This window comes from Trichosurus vulpecula, chromosome 6 (assembly GCF_011100635.1).
Source record: "Trichosurus vulpecula isolate mTriVul1 chromosome 6, mTriVul1.pri, whole genome shotgun sequence".
NCBI lineage: Eukaryota > Metazoa > Chordata > Mammalia > Diprotodontia > Phalangeridae > Trichosurus > Trichosurus vulpecula.
In genome coordinates this window covers 218,327,617-218,351,418 of record NC_050578.1, presented here as the reverse complement: position 1 = coordinate 218,351,418, position 23,802 = coordinate 218,327,617, and the positions used below count along the sequence as shown (strand labels likewise).

At 41.2% G+C, this 23,802-nt stretch overlaps 1 protein-coding gene across 1 annotated transcript; it reads left to right on the top strand.

Annotated features, from left to right (window-relative positions):
• The first annotated feature begins 114 nt into the window (after positions 1-114).
• OLFML1 (olfactomedin like 1) lies at positions 115-18,904 on the top strand. The gene is made up of 3 exons (XM_036765486.1): positions 115-465; positions 2,542-2,827; positions 15,946-18,904. Exons 1-3 carry the CDS (start codon positions 346-348, stop codon positions 16,716-16,718), a joined length of 1,179 nt encoding a protein of 392 aa, XP_036621381.1. The 5' UTR covers positions 115-345; the 3' UTR covers positions 16,719-18,904.
• The last annotated feature ends 4,898 nt before the right edge of the window (positions 18,905-23,802 follow it).

The window sequence follows — 23,802 nt, the reverse complement described above, 5'->3', positions numbered from 1 at the left end:
GCCCCCCCACCAACATCCCCAGGGAGGCATTGTGTAACATCCTATGGCAGTGAAAACACTGATGCCTGGAACTTCTCACATGACCAGTTCATGCATCAACAGCTGGTTTTGATCACTAGAAGGCCCGCTGGTTGGAGCAAACAAGCGTTCTTCGCTCTGTTTTCCAAAGGCTTGCTGCCACAGTAACCAACTTCAATTGTTGTGCCCCCCACAGACTCCAAGTCTTTATGCTGTACTTTCAAGTCACAGCGTCATTCGACCACAGCTTCCCCAAGGTTTCTTGGGTGATCATTTGATTCCTCTGTTTCCCACTCCACCCCCTTCCCCCAGTGATTTGGTGGCATCATGACAGCTCAAGCCAGACCCTTCTTAATTCTCTGCCTTATGAATTTTCTTCTTCTACCACAAGATGCCCAAGACCCAGAAATGGTCCAATACATCTTCCGACGTTTTCTGATCTTAGAGGTAGGTATATCGGAATGGCCATAGAAATGTGTTCTTCCTTTGCAAACTTCTGCATTTTCACTTGTATTTTAAAAAAAAACATCCCTTACTTTTCTCCTGTTCTTACTGTGACTATCTTGACGATGAAGTGTATTTCTGAAAAACTAGGTGCTAATGTTTAAGAGAATATATATTTGTGAGTATGTGTGGAGGGAGAGAGCGAGAGAGGAGGAAAGAGAGATAAAAGCTATGTGGAGCAATGAAGAGACATAGCCTTGAACTCTGGAGGACATGGATTCAGGTCCTCCTAAACACATACTGGGCAAATCATTTAAATTCTCAGTATCCCAGTAACTTTCCAAGAGTGTATGTTAAAAATGAGTTTCTGGCCCGCCTGGTATAGGGAGTTTCAGTCTCTCTGTATGTATTTATTTATTGTATTCATTTTTTTATCTAGATCTTTGGTTTCATTGGCACAGGGAATTCCAGTCAGAAACCCCTTCTAAGAGTTAAATGATGTGCAATTTACAATCTCAGAGAATCTCCTGGGGCACCGTGACTTACATGGGCTCACCCTGCTAGTAAAATGTCAAAGACAAGCTTGAACTCCTATCTTCCTGATTTCAAACCCAGCTCACTCTCAACTATATTATTTTGCCTAAAATAATGTGTAGCTAGAAAGTTAATATCATTTTTAATCGTGCAACACTCTTAAACTGACAGTTTCTTCTGGTAATTTGTTAGATCGGCACCAAAATTAATGAAGAAAAATAAGTTAGAAACTTATTTCTGGGTTGTTGTTTTTTTTTTTTTGCTTTCAAGCTGAACCCAGTTATTAAAATCAAGTAGTCCATAGTTTATATCAAAAGCAGTTAAGTAAGAATAAAAGAAAGAATGTGACCCTGTTTTTAGTACACTAAGTTCTGATCGATTTTTGTTTTTTTCTGTCAAAGCCTATCCTACACCTAATGGTTATTTGCTATTATTTTTGGAGAAATTATAGATTCCAAAGTAATATCACATTTTTTGTTTACAGTCCTGGTCAAAATACTACCCTTAAACAGGGTAGCCAAATTACCGTGATTCCAAAGCCACAAAACTCAATTTGTTGGAGGCAAGAGATCATTGCTGCTGCTTCTGTTGCCAGAGCCCCTCCGGTCCATCCTACCTCCTTAAACACATACATTGTAGTCTTGACACTTGGCAATGTCACAACTGCCCCTCAAGTAATCCCACCTTGCTTACAGGCACCTAAATCTCTCCAAGTTCTCCTCAAAATAAAATTGCTCAACTACCTACATATATGTCAGTAGTTTGGTATTCTATGGGCTACAAAATTATTTCAGAAAGATAAGCATAAAATATGGAAGAATACACCAAAAAAGTCACTCTGGCCATTTCCCCATAACCTGGAACCACTATGTGGAAGGGAAGGTCAAAGTCATTCAGCAAACAAAAACATTTCATTCTACATGTTTTTGCTCTACTGGGAAAGGAAAGGGAAAGAAAGGAAAGGGAAAGAAAGGAAAGGGAAAGAAAGGAAAGGGAAAGAAAGGAAAGGGAAAGAAAGGAAAGGGAAAGAAAGGAAAGGGAAAGAAAGGAAAGGGAAAGAAAGGAAAGGGAAAGAAAGGAAAGGGAAAGAAAGGAAAGGGAAAGAAAGGAAAGGGAAAGAAAGGAAAGGGAAAGAAAGGAAAGGGAAAGAAAAGAAAGGAAAGGAGAAAGGAAAGAGAGAGGGAGACAGAGAGGAGACAGAAGAGAAAGGAGAGAGGAGAGCGGAGAGCGAGAGGAGAGAGAGAGGGAGAGAGAGAGAGACAGAGACAGAGACAGAGAGAGAGAGAGAGAGAGAGAGAGAAACAGAGAGAGAGGAGAGAGACAGAGAGAGAGGAGAGAGACAGAGAGGAGAGAGAGAGAGAGGAGACAGGGAGGAGACAGAGACAGGAAGGAGACAGAGATCTCTTAAGTGAGCAATTAAATAAGAAAGAGAGAAGAAAAGAGAAAAAAAATACATAAAATAATTCCATTTTGCTTTTTTCCATTTGCTAGTAACTATACATTAGGAAATAAAGTCTGAAATCAGTATTTGTTTTCTGACTTAAGCAAGGGCTGGAAAAATGTCGCCAAGATACCAGGGCATACATTCAAGAATTCCAGGAATTCTCTAAGAAGGTCTCTGCGGACCTGGAGAGATGCCATCTTTATAAGACTGAATATAAGAGTCAAGTGGATCACTTGGGGGGAAGAGTGGAAAGAGCCCAACGTGAGATTGACTACCTAGAATACATTAGGACATCTGAGACATGTATAGAAGAGGATAAGATGGTGATGGAGAAGCAGATTAAAGACTCTGAAGAAGAGCAAAAGGTCAGGACTCTCCTTAACACAAGTAAGAAAGATTTACCTTTTCTAAACCTTCTTTCCCAGGTTCCCACTCTGGGGTGGGGGGAAGGGCTCTCCACACATAAATTTAAAAGAGGGCTTGTTAATCTTTTTTGTGTCATGGACCTTTTGTCGATCTGGTGATGCCCATGGATTCCTCAGAATAATCTTTTAAAATACATAAAATAAGATGCATAAGAATACAAGTGAAACCACTTATATTGAAATAGTTATTAATTTTTTAAAAATCAGTTTGTGGACTATAGATTAAGAACTGAGTAAGAGTGATAACTAAGATGGGGCAACCCGACCTTTGCCCCCCAGGACACCTAGTTTAAAGGGTGCTAACAGCATGTGCAATCCTTTGGTGTGCTAAGGTGAACTCCTCCCTCCCGTGACTATGTTCCCCTTACCCCCAATACCAGTGTGCTAGGATCTCCATGTTCCCACCACAAGTCACTGCCTGGCCAACCCATTCCTCAACTGAACTTGCCTTTTATGCTACTTCCCCCAGGCATAAACATTTTTAATTACAGTTCTACCTCAAGTACTCAATGGCAGAATAACTCTGGTCTTTAATTGGGTAAAAACATACAGGCAAAGGAACACACATGCATATACAGAGGAACATAAAATGGGTCATTCCCACGTGTGCATACATTGGTCACCTCTAAGAAAGTAGCATTTCCACAGAAATGTAATTATCAAAAGATCCCAGGCCAGCCACGCAGCAGCAGATGTTCCCTAGGCTGACTGAGCTCCAGGAAAGTGGGTCACACCTTCCGCCTGGTTACAACTTTCAGAAAGGATGGAGGGAATGATTTAATCTCCCAGAACAGGGAAGACAAGAAACTGTCTTAGCAGCAAGGCAAAGGCAGCCTTCAATGGAAAAGTCAGAAAACAAGGTACTCAGGAGAACAGCAATAAACATTTCGTGGCTTCTAACAAGAACTCAGTTTGTATTTTATTTAGCCTATTTATGCCGCTTTTGAGCGTGGCTAAACCAACCAGAAAGGACTAAGATTATAAACTAGGTCAGGCACTTGAATTCTGTAACCCAATTTCACACTCAAGGCTATGTGATTAATAATATTTAGAAACTTACACAATAAAAATAAGCCTTATTTCTGTGTGAAATGAGAGGATGGAATTGGGTGACATCTAAGGCCCCTCCCATGTCTAAATCAATGATCCCATGAGACTAAAGTTAAATAACCTCACATGTTTATGTTAGCCTCCCATTGCGACATGAGAGAATGCAATACATATGTTAGAACCCCATTCATGGAACTAGGATTATTTGCACATCAGTGCATCAAATTACTAATAAGCAAGGGCTGAATTGGTCCTGCTCAAAGTAGCTAACAAGCAGCTAGATGGTTCATTGGATTGAGTGCTGGACCTGGAGCCGGGAAGACCTGAGTTCACATTTGCCCTCAGACACTAGCTGTGAGACCCTAGGCAAGTCACCTCTGTTAACTTTAATATACGAAAGAAAGAAATGGCAAGTCACTCCAGTACCTTTGCCAAGAAAACCCTATGTACAGTATGGTCCATTGGAATCATGAAGAGTTGGACATGACCGAACAATAACCACAAAAGTAGCTAACACCCATTTTTAAAATTTTATTTTAACTGTATTATTTATTTTTTTACATTCTTTTAAAAAACTGAGTTCCAAATTCTCTCCCTCCCTCCCTTCCCCCACCTATTGAGAAGCAAATAATAATAATAATAATAATACCAATTTTTTAAAAAAATTTATTGAAAATTTCCTGAACTCAAAAACTTGTGGAACTGAGTGTTGTAAACTAAAAATAAAAAAAATCTAAAAAAAATTTTAAATGAAACTACTTTAGGCCCATTGCTAATTGCTGAGGTTGATAACAAAGACAGCAACCATGGCCCGTTCCAAGTCCTGCAGTGTTACTGTGAGGGACCACATGTCTGATCACCAATGGAAAGCTTTTATGTCTCAGAAATTACAGTTCATCCCACCATCTGTGTTCTACTCTTCATTGATGAGCGATTCTAGTTTGAGGGAAAACTCCCATGTATCAGAGTTGGACATGTATAGAAGCTGTGAATATTATGTATGTTGTGCATGTAGTGTCTCTCTCTTTAGACAGGAAACTCCTTGAGGGCAGGGAAAGTTCTATTGTTGTCTTTGTATCCTTGGTGCTTAGCACAATGCCCAGCATGTAGCAAGTGCTTAATAAATGCAAGCTGCAAAGTATGGATAAGAACAATAAACTGGTCAAAAGTGGGGAAAAAAAAGTTTCCTAAAAGTTCTAAAAAGCAGAATTTTTTCCCTTTACACAAATTAAAAATTTACTAATTTCACCTTTGTTCAAGATCAGAAATATAACACTATTCTGAAGTTCTGTGTTAGCACAACAGGAAAGACAGTGCAACTAAACCAGAGACAGGAAGGGAACAGGTATGGCCATTTACCTGGAAATTATACCAGCACATGGAAGGCTGCCTACATCCAATGTATTTAAGAGAATATAGTCTGAAACATGAACTAGTAGAAATTAAGCATAAATAAGAATTTGCTATTGTTTCGTTAACATTCACATTTTAATAATGCAAATAAGTCAGATTATATGGTTTTTGTTTGTTTTTTTAATATCTTCTGGGGAGTTTGGAAAGATTCAGCAGACACAGCAAGAGAAGTATCTTTATGGAAGCCACATTTTAACCAGAGTTTCATCCAGAGGAAAAGTGCAGTGCCAAGTCAGGGTGTCCCTTTTGTACTTCTCTGATCCATAGCCTTGCCAGGCCACGAGACTTTGAAGCTTTCCCTGACAATGCCAGGGGTCCGGGACTTCCTTGACTATGAGTTCCTTCTCTGCACTAATCCATAGGACCCAGCTCTCAGAGGACATGATATTAGCTAAACCCTCTCCTTCTTGGAGAACAGAGAAACAAGGTCAGCAGGGGAGTTCCCACATAGATGGAGATCAGGAATAGAGAAGAGCCAAACAACTGAATGGCCAGATCTAAGAATGAGAAAAAACCTGAGAGAGGAGGTGGTATCAGATACAAGTACAATCAAGACCAGAAATTTAAAGCAAAGTCTGAGAGGGTGGCTCATCAGAAGTAATGTCCAGGTTTCAACACACCTGAGTCAGAGGACAGATTATCCAACGAGCTAGACAAAGAGTGCAGGTATAATTTGTCACATCATAAGCTCATATGCTGTAGACACATGAAGGTTTTACCTCCAGGCTTGATCTGGCCAGCTCCTTTCTTGTCCCTCACCAAAATCCCTGTCATCTGATATACCCTACATTTATTCATTTCCAGGAAATGTACAGGACAGGAAGCATCTTTCTTTCCCCTAAGAAGTCTCCCTGGACCACCAGGTACCAGGCTTGAAGGCTTAAGCTAATTCTGGGACATGAAGGTGATGACTTGGCTCCCAAGTCCTGTACTCTGGTTCATATCCTTCCCACTTCAAATAGAGAAGTGACTGATGCCTGTGTCTGGGGCAGTCAAGGATTTCAATCAATAGACAAGCATTTATTAAGCACCTACTTTGTGCCAGGCATTGATTAGGTGCCGGGAATACAAAGAAAAATGAAAAACAGTCCCTGTCCTCAAAGATCTTACATTCTCATGGGGAAGACAACACATTCACAGGTTGGTAAATGCAGGGTATATGCCTCCAAAATGGACAGTAATTAAAAAGGACTGGGAAAAATCAGGAGAAGTCTCTAAGGGAGTGACATCTGAGCTGAACCTAGAAGAGAGCTAACCATTCAAAGATGTAGAGGTAAAAAGGGAGGGCATTTCAAAAGTGGTAGTCTGTACAAAGACATGAAAGTGGGAGATAATCATTGACAGAACAAGTCAGCTAGATTTGCTGGGCATGGGTAGGGAACCTGCTGCCCCAAAGCCACATGTGGCCTTCCAGGTCCTCAGGTGCAGCCCTTTGACTGAATGCAAACTTCATAGTATACATTTGTCCAGTCAAAGGGCCACACTTGAAGACCTGGAGAGCCACATGTGGCCTCAAGGCCACAGGTTCCCCACCCCTGCCCTAGCTCCTTCCCTAATAGCACATAATACAGTTCTGGGGAAAAAAACCTCACACGACAAAAAGATCAAGTCCTGGATGCACAGTCCTGTTGTGGGTCTCAAGGCCAGTGTAGACAGATGTCCTTTATCTCAGCACCAAGGCCTTTGCTACCGTCTTTCCTACAGCTCTTATAACAGCTTTGTCCAGTCTCTTGAGAATTTGAGTTCTTACTCTGTAGTTCCTCTCTGCTTGCCTCAAGCACTTCTGACGCTGTCCTTCAGCTTTTTCTTTCATTACTTCCATCTCTAGGATGTTTCTTCCTCCTTCTGGTTCTTCTCCCAGGAACCTCTACTCTTCTCCAGAAGCCTTTCTTTTGTGTATGTGTTCCAGTCCACGGCACCATGGCAAAGCAAATCCATTTCGGGAGGAGTCTGTTCCTGTGAACCCCCTACCCAAAACCCTCTTGGGTCTGTGAGCAGAGCATTGTGCTAGACACTGGGGAAGATACAGGGATTAGGTGGTCCCTTCCCTTCTGGAGAATACAGTCAGGTAGGTGAAAAGTTTTTGTTGTTCAGTTGTTTCAATCATATCCAATTCTTCCTGAGCACATTTGGGGTTTTCTTGGCAGAGATACTGGAGTAGTTCGCCATTTCCTTCTCCAGCTCATTTTTACAGATGGGGGAACTGAGGCAAACAGAGTTAAGTGACTTGCCCAGAGTTACATAGCTAGTAAGTGTCTGAAGCTGGATTTGAAAGCGGGTCTTCCTGACTCTGGGCAGCTAGGTGACACGGTGGATAGAGTGTCAGGCCTGAAATCAGGAAGATTCATCTTCCTGAGTTCAAATCTGGCCTCAGATACTTGTTAGAAAGAATAAAACTAGGATTGGGAAAACATATTTCTGATTGTCATAGACAACAGCTAGAAACAACTTTAGTTTGCGTGAGGCCTTTGGCAGTTATCCTCTAATTTTTAATCACATACAGTTGAGCTTAGGAAAAACAGTGAATTTGTTGCTGGCAGAAATGCATAATAAAGGCATTAATGTTGAGCAAAGGGATTAGGAGGAAAGTTGCCAGCTCCAACTGCACCTTTCGGTTTTGCTTCAAGTTGATTTTCACAGAAACAAAGGATATTATAGAAAATGAAAAGTACCTAGTTACCTTAGCTTCACACAGAACCTTTGTGGTTTTTCTAAAAAAAAACCTTAGAGTGCTATGAAAGGACATACAACTGCACATGACAGGTGTTAAAAGGAATGCTCTAACCCCAAATCAGATAGAAGACTGAGATTGGGAGCCTGAGAAGAGTTCAATTCAAGAGACAGATTTAAATTGCCTAAAGACTTTTCTAGTTAGTTGACTGGTTGCAGTAGGCTAGGGATTTAAAAGAACTGAAAATAGCTCCTGTGGCTACCAAGCTAAAGACAGGCAGCCTCTTCCTCCTCCTCACCCCAAGCTAGATAGTAGCTGCCCAAGAGCAGCAGTTAATTGCAGAGTAAAGTGGCGGCAGCAGCAGCAGCGGAGATACTAACAGAGGGCAGAACTAGCCCTGGAAACATCCATAAGGAAGGACAGAGATAACAGACTAGCAGAAAACTCCAGTTCAGAGGAGGAAGTGACATCACCAAAAAATATTGATGGTTCTATAGCGTCAGAGATCTTAGTTACCTTAGATATGTGTTCCTTGGCACACATGTTGCCTACTCATGTACCCCACTATACGTGTCCCCCAATCACACATATTCCCCACCAGAGTTCCTTCTCCCACCACTGGAAGGGTAACCAGTGGAAGAATCTATCCAGGCCAGGGGTGGGGAACCTGCATGGTGAAAATCTTTCTTCCTACGTGCTACATTGCTTTATTAAGTATCTCTTGCTTTAAATTAATTGGCTGTGGTTGGCTAATAAAAGAAATACATCAGAAGAATCATATGAGCTACGTCTCTGAGCGAATGCTGCTCCATACCCACAACAAGCCTCAAACCTGGAGCAGAATGGGGTTCATATCTACAGAATACTCCGGGTACCAAAAAAGCAAATAATATTATATAGTGAGGGGGGAAAGGCAAAAAAAGTCCCTCCCCCCATATATTTCCCACCTCTGCCAAAAAAAAAGATGGAAAACTCCAATACAGATAAAGCCCACTCAAGAGAGTGGGGAGAAAAGATGCTGAAACAGTAAAGAGGAAAAGCAATAATAGAAGTTTTCTGCAGCCTGATCATGCAGGAAAGGTGAGAAGAAAGAGGTGGAGGAAATGGAAATAGTCTAGATGTTAGATTTCAACGTAAAATCTTCTCACAGATGATAGCTGAGGCCAGCATCTGTTGGCCTTGGGCTTTAGCAGGAATCTACTAATTATATATCTTTCACAGATGAGCAAGCCATCAAGTTACATCTTATTATGAGAAAAAGAGAGGACTGTTCCAGAAAAAAAAAAAAGCAGGGAGGCATTGTTTTCTTTTTCTCTTCATTTCTCCAGTACTAAGCCCAAAGATTTAAACAGAGTCGGTCCTTAATAAAAGTTAATGGAATTGAGAAGGCAGCATATGAGCTTGGCCTTGAAGGACATCTTCAAACCAGGACTGGATGGCTTTGTCAGACATGTTCTAGGAGCTCCTACTTGAGTTGAGAGGTCGAGTGCTGTATATCATAGAGAGTCTGCTTCAGAAACAGGATAGCCTGGGTTCAAGTCACATACTGGTTGTATGACCCTGGACACATCCCTTTATCTCTCACCATCCTAAGCAGTGGACAAAACACTGGGCCTGGGTCAGAAAGACTCGAGTTCAAATCCAGTGTCAGACATTTAACTAGTTACACGACCCTGGGTAAATTCCTTAACTCCTGTCTGCCTCAGGTTCTTCTTCTGTAAAATGGGGTTAATAATGACACCTACCTCCCAGGGTTATTGTGAAGATCAAACAAGATAATAATTGTAAAATGCTGAGCACAGTACCTGGTACATAGTGAGCTCTATATAAAAGTTAGCTAGGTAATACTTGTAAGACACTTCATAAACCTTGAAGAGCCGTAATCTGCTTCAGTAGAGGGACAGTGCTCACCAGGGAGCTCCCTATACCTGCTAAGTCACTGGTCTTATCCCTACCTGGTTCAGGTAGAAGTTAAACTATAAGATGCCTTCCAACTCTGAAATTCTGTGAACCGAGAGAGAGAGAGAGAGAGAGAGAGAGAGAGAAGGAGGAAGAGGGAGGGAGAAGGGAGACAGATATACACATACATACACACACACACACACATATCACCTCCATAAATGTATATTTCCAGAGATAAAACTTCTTTCTGAAGCCAGTAGAGACTGAAGACCTCCTGAGGCAGTAGGAAAATATAAGGTACCTGAAGTCTGATCAGTACATAGACAAGAATGTCATGAAGAAAAGCTAGAAGTGGGATTTAGTTTGACACAAAAACCTTCTCCTAAGCAACAGCTGAGGGTGTTTCTGTTTATATTACAATTTTGGAAGGAACCAATTATAGCTCAAATTTCAGCTGAGCAAGTAACATTCATTCAACAAGCATTTTTTTAAGCAACTGTTATGTGTAAGACACTGTGAGAAGGTGCTGGGTATGCAAAAAAAAAATCAAAAAATAGCCTCAGCCCTTAAAGGACTTACATTCTATTGGAGCAGAGGGCAGGAGGAAATAGAACACTTAAGCAGATTGATAGCAATATCAATATATCGATATAAGTAAAAGGCCAGGAGAGATAGTGTTCCATAATTGGTAGAAATCTGGTCTTAGTTTAGAAAGATTTGTGCTCAAGCCATAGAATCACAGAATATGGGAGTTGGAAGGTATTTCAGTGGCCATTTAGTTTAATCATATATGAAAGGTACCCCCACTGTAACAGATGTCCAGCTTCTGCATAAAGTCCCACTTCAGACACATACTGGCTATGTGATCCTGGGCAAATCATTCAACTTTCCAGTGCCCCCAAACAACTCTCCAAGACTAGAGGTTTCACAGAAGGTGCCAATCTGCACTGAGAGAGGGAGTTTCTTCACCTGGGAGCTCCTTATACCAACGAAATCACAAGTATGACTTTTTTTAAAATACCACTAGTAAGCATCTATCCCAAAGAGATCAAAGAAAGAAGAAAAGGACTCATATGTACAAAAATACTTACAGCAGTTCTTTTTTTATTGTAAAGCACTGGAAACTAAGGAGGTGCCCATCCATTGCGGAATGACTGAACAAAGCATGGTATATGAAAGTGATGGAATACTATGATGCTGTATGAAAGGATGAAATGAATGTTTTAGAGAAACCTGAGAAGACTTGAATGAATTGATGCCAAGTGAAGTGAGCAGAACCAAGAGAATAATTTCTACTGTGATAACATTATAAAATTAAATAATTCAAAAGACCTAAGAACTTTCATCAGTACAATGGCTAACCATGATCCCTGAGGGTCTTCCCCTCTCAGATTGATTTTGTCTTTTATTGTTTGAACAGGTAAAAGGGGCCATTCTTTGCCTCATTTCTTACCTCATCATGATCACTTAGTGGTCCATTGCCCCAGTCAAACTGAGACTTGGAAAAGACCTTAGCTTAAAAAGGCCAAGGTCTCTCATTGCATCCAGGGGCATCTCCAGTCATCCTGATCTTGCCACTGGACCCAGATGGCTCTGGAGGAGAAAACGAGGCTGGTGACTTTGCACAGCCCTCCTTCACTTAAATCCAATTCACTTGCAAGTCATAACATCACCTTTCTTATGTTATGGTCCTCTTTGAGAACAAATGACAAACAATGAACAAAGACGAATGTAATTCATCTCCTGACAGAGAAGTGATGGAATCAGTAAGGAGAATAAGACACATTTTGGGGCATGGTCAATATGAGAATCTGTTTTGCTTGACTATGTAGATTTGTTTCAAGAATTTTTCTTTTCTTCTATTCCAGTGTGGGTGAGGAGGATCAATGGAAGAAAGAAAAAAATAAATCCTTATTAATTTTAAAAAATAAAATTTAATTTTTTAAAGAAAGGGAAGAAAGAAAAGGTTTGAAAGCCAGCTTTAAATAATTCCTCACTCAAGAGCCCCTAGGGCAGAAGAGAAGTATGGCAAACACAATTTAGATCAACAAATGCCAGCATAGCAAGTCAAAAGAGATAGTAATAAAAGCAACAGAGGAGTGAGGCTCTAAATTTCAGTAGCAGGGCAAGGGAAAGGGGAGTCACCCAGCCAATCAATGGCAAACCTGTCATTTGTACCCAGATCCTCTGATGCCCAAACACACCCTATGACTCTTTCCCGGGAGGGGGAGTACACAGTCCTGCGCAAAGTACAGTAGATCTGTACAATAGATCAGTGCCAAGTGACAGTTCCATGTATGAATGGGCTGGAGGGAAGGCTTTCTTCTCTACAAGTTAAGAAAATCTTTAGTTCACTGAAGAATGGAAGTGCTTCAAAGAGAAAACAAAGGGAAAAAATCATCTGAAGAGGCAGTGAGGAAATTCAAACCTATGTCAGGAGTCTGTATGGAAGATATGTTAGGAAGATAGATGATGAAAGATTAGACAGGTGATAGATTAGAAAGATAAGTGATAGATTAGATGGATAATTGATAGGTGATAGATTAGAGTGTGTGAGTGAGCATTTATTGTTTACTGTATGCCAGGTACTGTGCTAGGCAGTGGGGACACAAAAATAAGAAAACGAGATGGTTCCTACTAATGAGGAACCTCCATTCTAATATGGAAAGACAAAGCATAAAGGTGAGCAGGAAAGGGAGGAGTGGGAAGGAGAGTGCCTGGAAGTGTGGAGGTGGAGTTGGCTGGATGGTGAGCCAGAAGTGGAGAGTGAAATCATAAGTTTAAGGCTCTTCCTACAGAATGGGACACTGGACCCTCTGAGGATGAAGGAATAATGATATAGATTCAAAGGTACCACCAAGAAAAAGGTGATCCTACTGCTGAACAAAGACAACAGAGAAAAATCATGCTGGTCTGGGACTCCCTAGGAAGGGGGTGGTTGATTGACAGGGACAACAGGGCTGTATGTCGTATCCCAGAGCAATTATCGGGAGCATGTTAGAAACCCTCGTGAGATTCGTCAAGGCTGATAACCTCTATTCGCTTCTACTAATGCATGTGAGGATAAAGGATAATGACAGAAGGGACCTAAAATTAATAAAGATTAGCAAGTCCTAAGCAAAAAACCAAATTTGTTCATAGAAACAGGAGATGTTTTCATTACTGCTATCTATTGAAGATGGGGGATATAGAAGAGAAAGGCAGATTTGGACAGTAAACAGCTGTTTAAAACACAGCATCCGGGAATAAAATTTCAATGTCTGGACTATAAGTCATTTATTAAGCATTAACTACGTGTCAGGCATTATGCTAAGCACCGGGGATACAAAGAAAGATATTGTTCCTGCCCTCCTGGAGCTCATATTCTAATGGGGGAGACAATATACAAACAACTAGGTACACAGAAGACATATACATAAATATGTGATAAAACGGAAGTAACCTCAAAGGGAAGATACTAGCATTGAGAAAAGGCTTCTTGCAGAATAGAAGCTATTAGCTGAGCCTTGAATGAAGCTATGGAATGGAGATGAGAAGGGAAAGCATTACAGGCATGGGGGAACAGAATATAATATGAGATATAGGAATTGTTTGGCTCTTGGCCCAGGATGGAGTGCACCTATAAAGGGTCATTAAAAAATATGTTTGCCTGGAGAGGTGTTTAAACTAAAAGTGGATAGAGAGGGAGAAAATTGCCCTCATAGATCTTCTGAGGCAGAATGCAGTAGGTATAACATCAGAAGAAAACAATTATTAGAGAAGATGAGTAATTCACAGAAGACAACATCCAAGAAAAGCATCATAATAAAAGCCTCATGACCTCAGATGTCTATACATAAATGCACAAAGTATTCAATATTGACCTAGAGATCTCAATAAATGGAGATACATTAGATTTCATGGATATGACCAAGAGTTGATGGGATTGAGGTCATGACAGAAATATGGTTATTATTGCTAAAATTACCATTATTATATTATTACTACTTACACAGTAGTTTGATGCTTACAAAACACAATATATATATCTATGTACATAAATATAGGTGTATTTATATGTATATACATAAATAGATGTAGGTACATATATAATTTAATAATCACAATAATCATTTGTGAAAGATGCTATTATTATGCCCATTTTTGGTATGAGGAAACTGAGGCCCAGAGAGTTTGCGATTTGTTGTGTGCCACACAGCTAGTTAGTGTCTTCACTGGGATTCAAGTCCAAGTTTTCCTAAATATTGGACAAGTCCAGCATTCTATCAAGTATGCTGTGCTGATAAAGCATTAGTCAATTGTGTGATAATCAAAAAAAATCGAACGTGATTTTGGGTCATATTAGTAGAAACAGAATGACTAGAGAAGCTGCTATATGAGGGTCCATTGAACAAACTGGGGGAGGAGAGGGGTATTTATCCTAAAGAAGAAGAGATCTGGAAACAACATGATTGTTCCTCTTCAAGTATTTGATGAGCTTTCATGTTAAAGACGGGCTAGACTTCAAGTCCTTCCAAGCTAAAGTCTGCCTTCTATGAGAGGTCTTTCCCACCCCCTCTTAATTCTAGCACCCTCCCTTTACTATTTCTTATTTTTCCTGTCTTTGGCTTGTTTGTTTGCCGTTTCTCCCGTTAGATTGTGAGCTCAAGCACAGAGATTGTCTTTTGTATCCCCAGTACTTAGCATAATATCTGGCACGTAGTAGGTACTTAAATGAGAAGCATTTACATAGTACCTACTATGTGCCAGGCTAAATGCTGTGCTAAACAATTTACAACTATTATTTCATTTAATCCTCACCTAAATCCTGGGAAATAGATGCTGCTATAATCCCCATCTTACATTTGAGGAAATTGAGGCAAACAGAAGTTAAGTGACTTGCCCAGGGTCACATACCTAATATCTGAAGCTAGATTTGAACTCAAGTCCTCCTGACTCCAGGCTTAGCACTCTATCCACTGTGCCCTCTAGCTGCCCATTAAGCATTAATAAGTACTTGTTCACTGACAGACTGACCAGCTCTGCTTGACCCCAAAGGGCAAAATTTAGAGCAATGGGTATAAGTTGGAGAAAGGTCCATTTAAGCTTCCTAAAAATTAGCACTGCCCAGAAGTGGGCTGAGTTTACTCAAGAGATAGTGCATCTTCCAGAGGGGGAGGCTGAGCAAGGGAGATTGAGGTGGGTTTTGAGTACTAGTGCCTTCTTGTTAGGAATGTTGTAGACCGTAATCCTGCTCAGATATAGGCTGGATTATGTGATCTCAAGGTCCCTTTCTACTCTGTATTAATTAAGCATCTACTATGGGCCCAGCACTGGTTTGAGCATCTTTAAAAAAAAAAAAAAAAAAACAAAGAATTATAAGCACAAGTAGACACTTAAATCAGCTGACAATAATAGCTAGCCTGTAAGGTTTACAAAGTGCTTCTCATCTGGTCGTCGCGACAACCCTGGGAGGTTGGTGCTATTATTCCCACTTTACAGATGGGCAACCTGTAATGGGGTGAGTTGACCATAGTGGTGCAAGTATCTAAGGCAGGATTTAAGCTCAGGTTTTCCTAACTCCAGGAACCTGTGCTCTCTCCACTGCACCACCTAGCGGCCACTATGAATATCATCCTTTCATACATTAAGAATCTTGGGAATTCACTTCAAGGAAATTAAATGAATATAGTGTTTATTATTTCCCTTCTGAGAGAACCCTTTATAGTAGATGAGGACTAGGACTTGCAGGTGAGGAAACTCCCTCTTCCAGTGCAGGTTGATACATTATCCTAAACTTTCAGTAAGTTGCCTAAAACACCCAGGTTCACCGCATCCAGTAGGTTTCAGAGGAAGGTCTGGAATCCAGGTCTTTTTGGCTTCTGGGACAGCTATCTACTATTCTACATTGGTCTTCCAATCTCTTATGCTAAATATTTATTGGGATATTTTGTAACCTGGCATTGGACCTAGAAGGAACAAGAATAAGCCTTTGAGTTTTCTGAGAATGCAAGTACCAAAGATGTACAAAATAACCCTTTCCATGATTTTATCTCTACGTACAGGCTGTGACAACCTGTTGACAGGCATAAAGTCAATGAAGATTGTGAAGACGACCAAGGATACACATGGCTGTTGGATGAAAGATATAAACAATAATTCCACCAAGATTTATTTCTTAAGTGGCTCCAGAAACAACACCATATGGGAATTTGCCAATATGAAGGCATTTATGGAAGGCAAGCCCACACCCCGGAAGTTTGTCCTGACACTGTCCTGGCAAGGGACTGGGCAGGTGATCTATCAGGGCTTCTTATTCTTCCACAACCATGGCACCCCCAATGAGATCATCAAATACAACCTCCAGAAGAGAAGTGTGGAGGATCGGATGCTACTCCCAGGGAGCCATGGCATACCAACCTATCAGCATACCCCCTGGACTCACATCGACCTCGCTGTGGATGAGCATGGACTCTGGGCCATTCACAAGGAGTTAGACCACCTGATCATCACGAAAATAGATCCTGAAACAATGGCCGTGGAGCACACTTGGACATCATTCTGCAGCAGCAGAGATGCTGAGGCAGCCTTTCTCCTGTGTGGAGTTCTCTATGTGGTATACAGTAGAGGCCGCCAAAGCTTCCACATCATCAACTGTGTCTATGATATCCGGGGAACCGTCAACAAGCAGGACATCCCTACCTTGGTCTTCCCCACGCGGCAGAGGGTCCACTCTATGATCCACTACAATCCCCAGGAGAAGCAGCTCTATTCTTGGAATGATGGAAGCCAAGTCATCTATAAGCTCCAGACCAAAAGAAAGCAGGCAAGGCCTTAGGAAAGGTAGCAAATGGTGCAAACCAGTTCTGAGGGACATTGTCTATGGAAGAGTTTTTAAATGATGCTCTAGGCCACAGGGAGCTCTTGCTCTGAATGAGAAAGTAGTTAACAGATATCTCTTCCCTCTAATATTATTTAGATATATAGTCTGGAAGTGAGACAGCATATATAAGACATCTTTTTTTTTAATTGGACCTATGATTTCGTTGAAACTCCCAATGAGGAAACCCTCTCCACCAATGCTGATGCAACAACTCTACCACTTATATAGGCTTAGAGAACCATCTAGGGCACTAAGAGAGTCCCTTGACTACTATGTTTCAGAGCCTAGACATGACTCCAGGGATTCTTAACTCTGAGGCTGCCTCTCCACCCTCTATAACACCCTGCCTTGCTTTTGGCCTCCCGTAGCATCATGTAATAGATAGAAAAGTAGCTTCACAGTCAAGAGGATGTGGGTTCAAGTCCAGCTTCTGACACATTTCAACTGTGTGACCTTGGGCAACTCACAAGTTCCCAGTGCCCCCAGACCTAACTCTAAGTCTATATATGAGTTGTGGGGCAGCTGCCAGAGTGCATTGATAGAGAGATCTTACTCGCTAGGAGTCCCCTAAACCAACGAAATCACAGCTGCAATTCTCTATCCATCCTGTTTCCCCCCAAAAAAACTAATCTCTGATTAATAATCATGATCATTTCTTACTCAGAAATCTTCTGTGGCTACCCATTGCCTCCTGAATTATCATCATTACTATTATTGACAGTAATTACAAGTGACATTTAAAGTTTGCAAAGTGCTTCACCAACATTAACTCATTTGATCTTTACAATGACCATTATCCCCATTTTAGAGATGAGGAAATTAGACAGTGAAGTCAAGTGACTTGCCCCAAGGTCATCTAGCTGACAAATGGGCCAGATTAGAACCCATATCTTCTGATTCCAGACCCAGAGCTGTTTCCATTATGTCCTAGCTACCTCCTAGTTAAGTCCAGACTCTTTAAGATGGCATTCAAGACTCTTTGTAAGGCCCCAAACTACTATTATTCCACAACCATCCTCTCAAACAGGACTATGTTTCCTAGATACATCTCATGCTTACAGGATGTGCAAATTTAAAGAATGCACCCCAAAAGTTTACATGGACTATTTGTGCCCAACCTGTGGTAGAACATTCCAAGCTCATATTGGTCTGATCAGCCACAGTCAGACACACTGTGACTTGACTCCAACATAGTGATGTCATTTTGGTCCTCTTTGAGAACAAAGGATGACAAACAACAGGATCGTAAATCTAGAGATAAAAAGAACCTTCAAAATCATCTCATCCAACTCCTCCATTTTTACGTATGGGGAATCTGAGGCTCAGAAGAAAGGATTTGCCCAAATTCATATAGCTGGTCAATAGCAAAGCTAGGATTTGAACCCAGAACTGCTGATGCCCAAATACATCATCCTTTCTACTATATATCCCTCTTTCAGATTTCCATACCTTACCTCCTGCCATTCCTTCTGCCCAATATACCATTTCACTTTTGCTCTACTCTTCAGAACCCAGCTCAAATGCAACCTTCTCCATGAATCCATACCAAAGGTTTTTTTTTTTAGTCATTCCCTAATCAATGGAAACACACTTTGTTTTCAGTTTTCTGTTACTACAGAGTGATGTGTGTATGTATATTTTGTATGTAGGTGTGTACATGTATTTACATACATACACACACACCCCTTTGCTTCTGTCTTTAATTTCCTTGAAGTTATATATGCAGTAGTGGGATCACTGGGTCAAAGGACATGGACAGTTTAGTTGCCTTCCTTGTATAACTACACATTGAAATACTACTTTCACAGCTCCACCGATTGTACATCAGCATGCCTGTCTTTCGCAACCCCTCCGACAGGGGGTGTCCCCATCTTTCTTCACCAATTTGCCTGGTATAATGGTAAATCTCAGAACTGTGTTTCATCTGCATTTCTCTATAGATAATTTAGAGCATGTCTTGTAATTCCTCTACAGAGAATAGCTTGATCGCTTATCTCTCAAGGAACTACCATAATATTCCGCTTGTACCTCTCTTACAGCCCTTATTACATTCTACCTTGCACTTTAGTTATTTGTATTCATGAGCTCCTTCAGGGCAGAAACCATGTTTTCCACTCAATTCAATAAAGTTCTATTAAGCATCTTGAGTTTTTCATTTATAGATCTCAACAGACAGAGATATGGGGCCACACTCAGCTCTAACAACATATGTACTGACAAAATACCCATAGTACACACAAATACCAAACAAACAAATCGATTTCACCAATTTCCTCCCCCTCCCATTCCAATTTCTCAATTATCCATTCTAGTGTATACTTCTAGGAAAACCAGCCCAGTTCCAAACTACAGTGTGTGTCTGGGTAGCACTGCCTTGCACTCAGGAGGGCAAAGGGGCCTAGTACCTTCTCTAAATGTACCATTCTTGGATAAAGTAGATAGTCCATGAACTTCTTGAATATCCCAATTATATGTAAGTTGAATAAGGAGACATACAAAGGTTGGTAGAATTCCCCTGGCATTAGGAGTTGCCCTCAATAGATTCTGCTGTTCAGCTGTGTCCTACTCTTCATGAACCCATTTGGAGTTTTCTTGGCAAAGATACTGGAATGGCTTGCCATGTCTTTCTCTAGCTCATTTGACAGATGAGGAAACTGAGGTAAACAGGGATTAAGTGACTTGCCCAGGGTCACATAGCTAGGAAGTGTCGGGGCCAGATTTGAACTCAGGAAGACTCCAGGCCCAACACTCTATCCATTGTGTCACCTAGCTGTTTCTATCTACCTGTCTCATTCCCCTTCTGACTTTACTGCTGACTCTCCAGACTTCTTCACCTCTACCCAAGAAACCTTCTTGCCTTTGTAGATGCCTACACCACTTCTCCTCCCCGCGCCCCGCCCACCTCCAATTGGTGAGTTACTTCTTGGAACCTTCATTTGAGGGAGTGACCAAGCCAGTCATACTCACTCCTCTCTTGCCTCCAATCCTGACTCTCCAGACTGACTCACCTTTCCCCCCACGGGTACCTCTCCCCTCTTTTAGCCCCCTTTTATATGTTGTCTTCTCCATTAGAATATAAGCTCCTTGAAGGCAGGGAGAGTCTTTCTTTTTTGCTTGTATTTGTATTCTCAGTGCTTGGCACAGTACCCAGCACATAGAAGCATTTAATACAAGCTCTATCTATCTAGCGATCTATCTATCCCTCCTCCTCTTACTTAAAGAAGGAGGTAGATTGATCAGTATTGGCCTGTTGTCTGTATAACATCTCTCGAGGCATCAGAGAAAATAGAACTTATCTTTGCATCTCTGTCAGTGTCCAAAAGGCCCCACATAGACCAGATGCTCATTAAATACCTGTTGAAAGAATGAATCCCTCTGCAGATGAAACCAAGAGATCCCACTTAGGATGGAAATACACAGCTTTTCCTCCCACTGCCTGAATTGAGTTAAACAATAACTCTATTTGTGTAAGCAACATATGAATCCATTTTGCTTCTGAAAGAGCTGCTGTTGAAAGTCTTTGAATCAACCCACTCATGCATCTGAATCCTACTTCCTTTTCTTATACCAAAGCTCTTTATCTCCCTGCCTTTACTCCAAATACCACCCACTTCCTCCAGAAGCCAAAATGGTATGGGAGTAAGACTTGGAATCAGCAGAACTTTGGAACTTTGAACTAGATCCAATCTTAGCTCATTTTCATTCTGTCTCTCTGGACTGGAGTCTCCTATCTGTGTAGGTTGGGGCTCAAATTCTAGAAAAAGGTCTGAGGACTCCTATGTGTATATATAGTAATTATGTAAATGAAAAAGAGGTGCAGGTAATTTCTGAAGCAGATTCACCTGGTTTTAGTCTTTTCCTTCCTCCATCCACACCTCTCATCCATAAAACCAGAAAGACTCTGGAACTGAGACAAATCGGCCTCGAGGCGGGGGTGGGCCTGAGACCCAGAGATCTCTTGGCAGTCTGTTGGGATGGAATCCTCTAATCTTATGCTTCCTGGGTACAATTTGGCAATCAGACATTATACTAGAGTTGCAAGGAGTTTCTGACCCTAAGTCGGACTGCAGTTTCTAAAAGAGGCAATATCCTGATGTAAACAGAAGGGAAACATTAAAACATGTGCAAGTGTACATGTATAATTAAAACTTCTGGGCTCTATTTAACTGAAAGCTATTCTGTGTTACAAAGACCTTGACTCCTGCCATAATGAATCTCATTTTGAGATTCCTTTTTACAATCATAATTCTAAGAACCTTATGGAGGAGAAAAAGCTAAGTAGTTAAGGGTCTTTTACCTGGGAATAAGGAAAGGGAATGAGCATTTATTAAGTACTGACTATTTGCTAAGCATTTTACATTTATTATTTCATTTGATCATCACAACAATCCTATAGAGTATCCCCATTTTACAGTTGAAGAAACTGAGGCAAACAGAGGTTAAGTGACTCACCCAAGGTCACACAGCTAATAAGTATCTGAGGATGGCTTTGAACTCAGGTCTTCCTGACTCCAGGCCTAGCAGCTTTATCCACTGCTCCATCTAACTAACTCTAAGCAGAGATCCCTGGTCAAATATTTCAGGTTGTCAAGGCACCTGCCTTTTTAAAAGAATTAGAGGTGAAGTCTCTGGGTTCTGAATTTGAAGAGAGATGGCAGAACCCATTCTTCCTCTCAACGGGAAAAGGCAGAAACACAGCTAAGGAGCCAGAATCTAGACATTGGAAGCAGATAGAAACTTCAGTCTTGCTCTGTTTGAAACCACTCTCCTGTAGGTGACCAAGAGTGACCACGGGACCAGCATAGCACAGTCAACCAGAGGTCACACAAGACTAGCAAGCACTGATGTCCAGCAGAGACTACAGAGTACATGTCCAGAAAAGACTCTGTGCCTGCAAGGGACTGCACATCACACCAGACCATCTCGGTGTCAATGCAGTGCTGTAGACCCAGTGAGAGCAGAGCAAGGTCCTCACCAGAGGAAACTGGCAGGACAGCAATAGAGGCCTGAGTTGATCCTCTGGGCCTGTGACCTCAACACATAAGTTACATCCATGTATCCTTCTCCATGCATGCATCCTGGCTATGTGTGTTCTCTACATATATGCCTCTCCACACAGGTCCCCTATGATGCTATGGGAATTTATGGGAGCATGCACCACCAAACTATGAGGGGAATATTTTATTGCTTTTTTATGATAGTATTTCATTAAATGCCTTTACTTTTAAGCAAATTGTGTCCTCTGGTTGTCTGGTAACAGTAAATAAATTAGTAGGGACTCATGAACTATGGTTTTCAGTGGTTGTAGATTGACAGAGTACCTTGAACTCGGGAGCACCTACTAGATGAGTAGCGGGGAGGAGTATGGGTGGTGGGCTCAGGGGCTACATCAATAAAATGGGGAGTTTGGACTAGATGCTCCTTCCCAGCTCTCAAATCCTATCATTCCACACCCAATCCAAATGATAATACCTTCTCCTGAAGCACAATTAATTTCATACCCTGGATCCCACTTTTCATCCATCTGCTTCAAATAAAAGAAAACAAAGAAGAAGATTGCATTTATCTGTTTTCTCTTAGAACATAAGCTCTCAGTGGGAACTACCAGGGTCCCTATTCACTTCATCATTTACTTTCACTTTTGTAAAACTGACTACGATGGCCATTACTGCCTGGAAGGTCAGATGGGTTAGATTTCCCAACTCTCCGGGGGCCCTCTAGTCCCTGAAAAGGAGTTGGGGTATGTAGGCTCTCTGCCAATGGCTCCAGCCCCCACTAGTGCTGTTCCCAAGTGTAAGGGGTCCTCTGAATCCATTTAACTGCTAATAAAATAATGTTTGCTTCAAAAGGTATAATTACAAATATACAATCATTCCTTCCACATTCCAGTCCCATGATCTGGAATATCCTGCTAAAACTTCCTGACCCTCCTTTCATACCAGAGAAGTCTGATTTTTTTTTCTTTTATGAGGTATCTACAATTCCTTATTGTAAAATTTGTGTTGATATTATGCAATACCACACACTTATTTTATATATTTCTGAATTTCTAAACTTCTTCTGTGTCATCTGCTGGACTTTGTCTGTCATCCTCTGCAAAACTCCCAAAAAAATTTCCATTTTTTATGTTATGCCAACTCACAATATATCAAAACCTCTATGGGGAAAGTCACAATGTGGAAGGGATTGCTGTACAAACTTATGGTGCCATAGTACATAGAGCTCTGAGCCTGGAATCAGGACAACTTATCTTCCTGAGTTCAAATCTGACCTCAGACACTTACTAGTTGTGTGACCCTGGGCAAGTCACTTAACCCTGTTTGCCTCAGTTTCCTCATCTGTCAAATGAGCTGGAGAAGGACATGGCAAATCACTCCAGCATAGACGCCAAGAAAATCCCAAATGGGGTGACAAAGAGTCAGACATGAATGAATAACAACTCCCCCAACACATTAGCATACCCCCCTCCCCTTGTAACCGCCTCAGTCTCTGGGGAAAGAAATAGGATTAGGTCCATAGTTTAGCTCAGTCCTATATAACATAGTCCCAGGTCCGAGTCTAAAACTCCCATTGGCTTGAGACCCAGGCATTCTCTGGGCTTCTCTGCCAGAATGGCAGGCTATACATCCCACCTACAGTCCTGGCTCCAAAATTGATGGAGCTCAAACTCCCAGGTCCAGCGGAGTCACTGCTAGACCTTAAAACTGGGAACAAAGGACACAAAACAGAAACAACTGTCCTTGACAGACTTAGTTCTTCTCAGTAATGAAAGGATCTAAGACAACTCCGAAAGACTGACCACATCCAGAGAACCATAGAGTCTGAATGCAGATCGAAGCATGCTATTTGCTCTCTTTTTGTTTTTTTTCCTTCTTTCTCGTAGTTCCTCCCATTAGTTCTAATTCTTCTTTATATTATGACTAATGTGAAAATATTTTAATAGGAATGTATAACTAGAGCTTATATCAGATCACATGCTGTCTTGGGGATGGGGGGAAGAGAAGGAGGAGAAAACTTAAAACTCAAAATGTTATGGTAG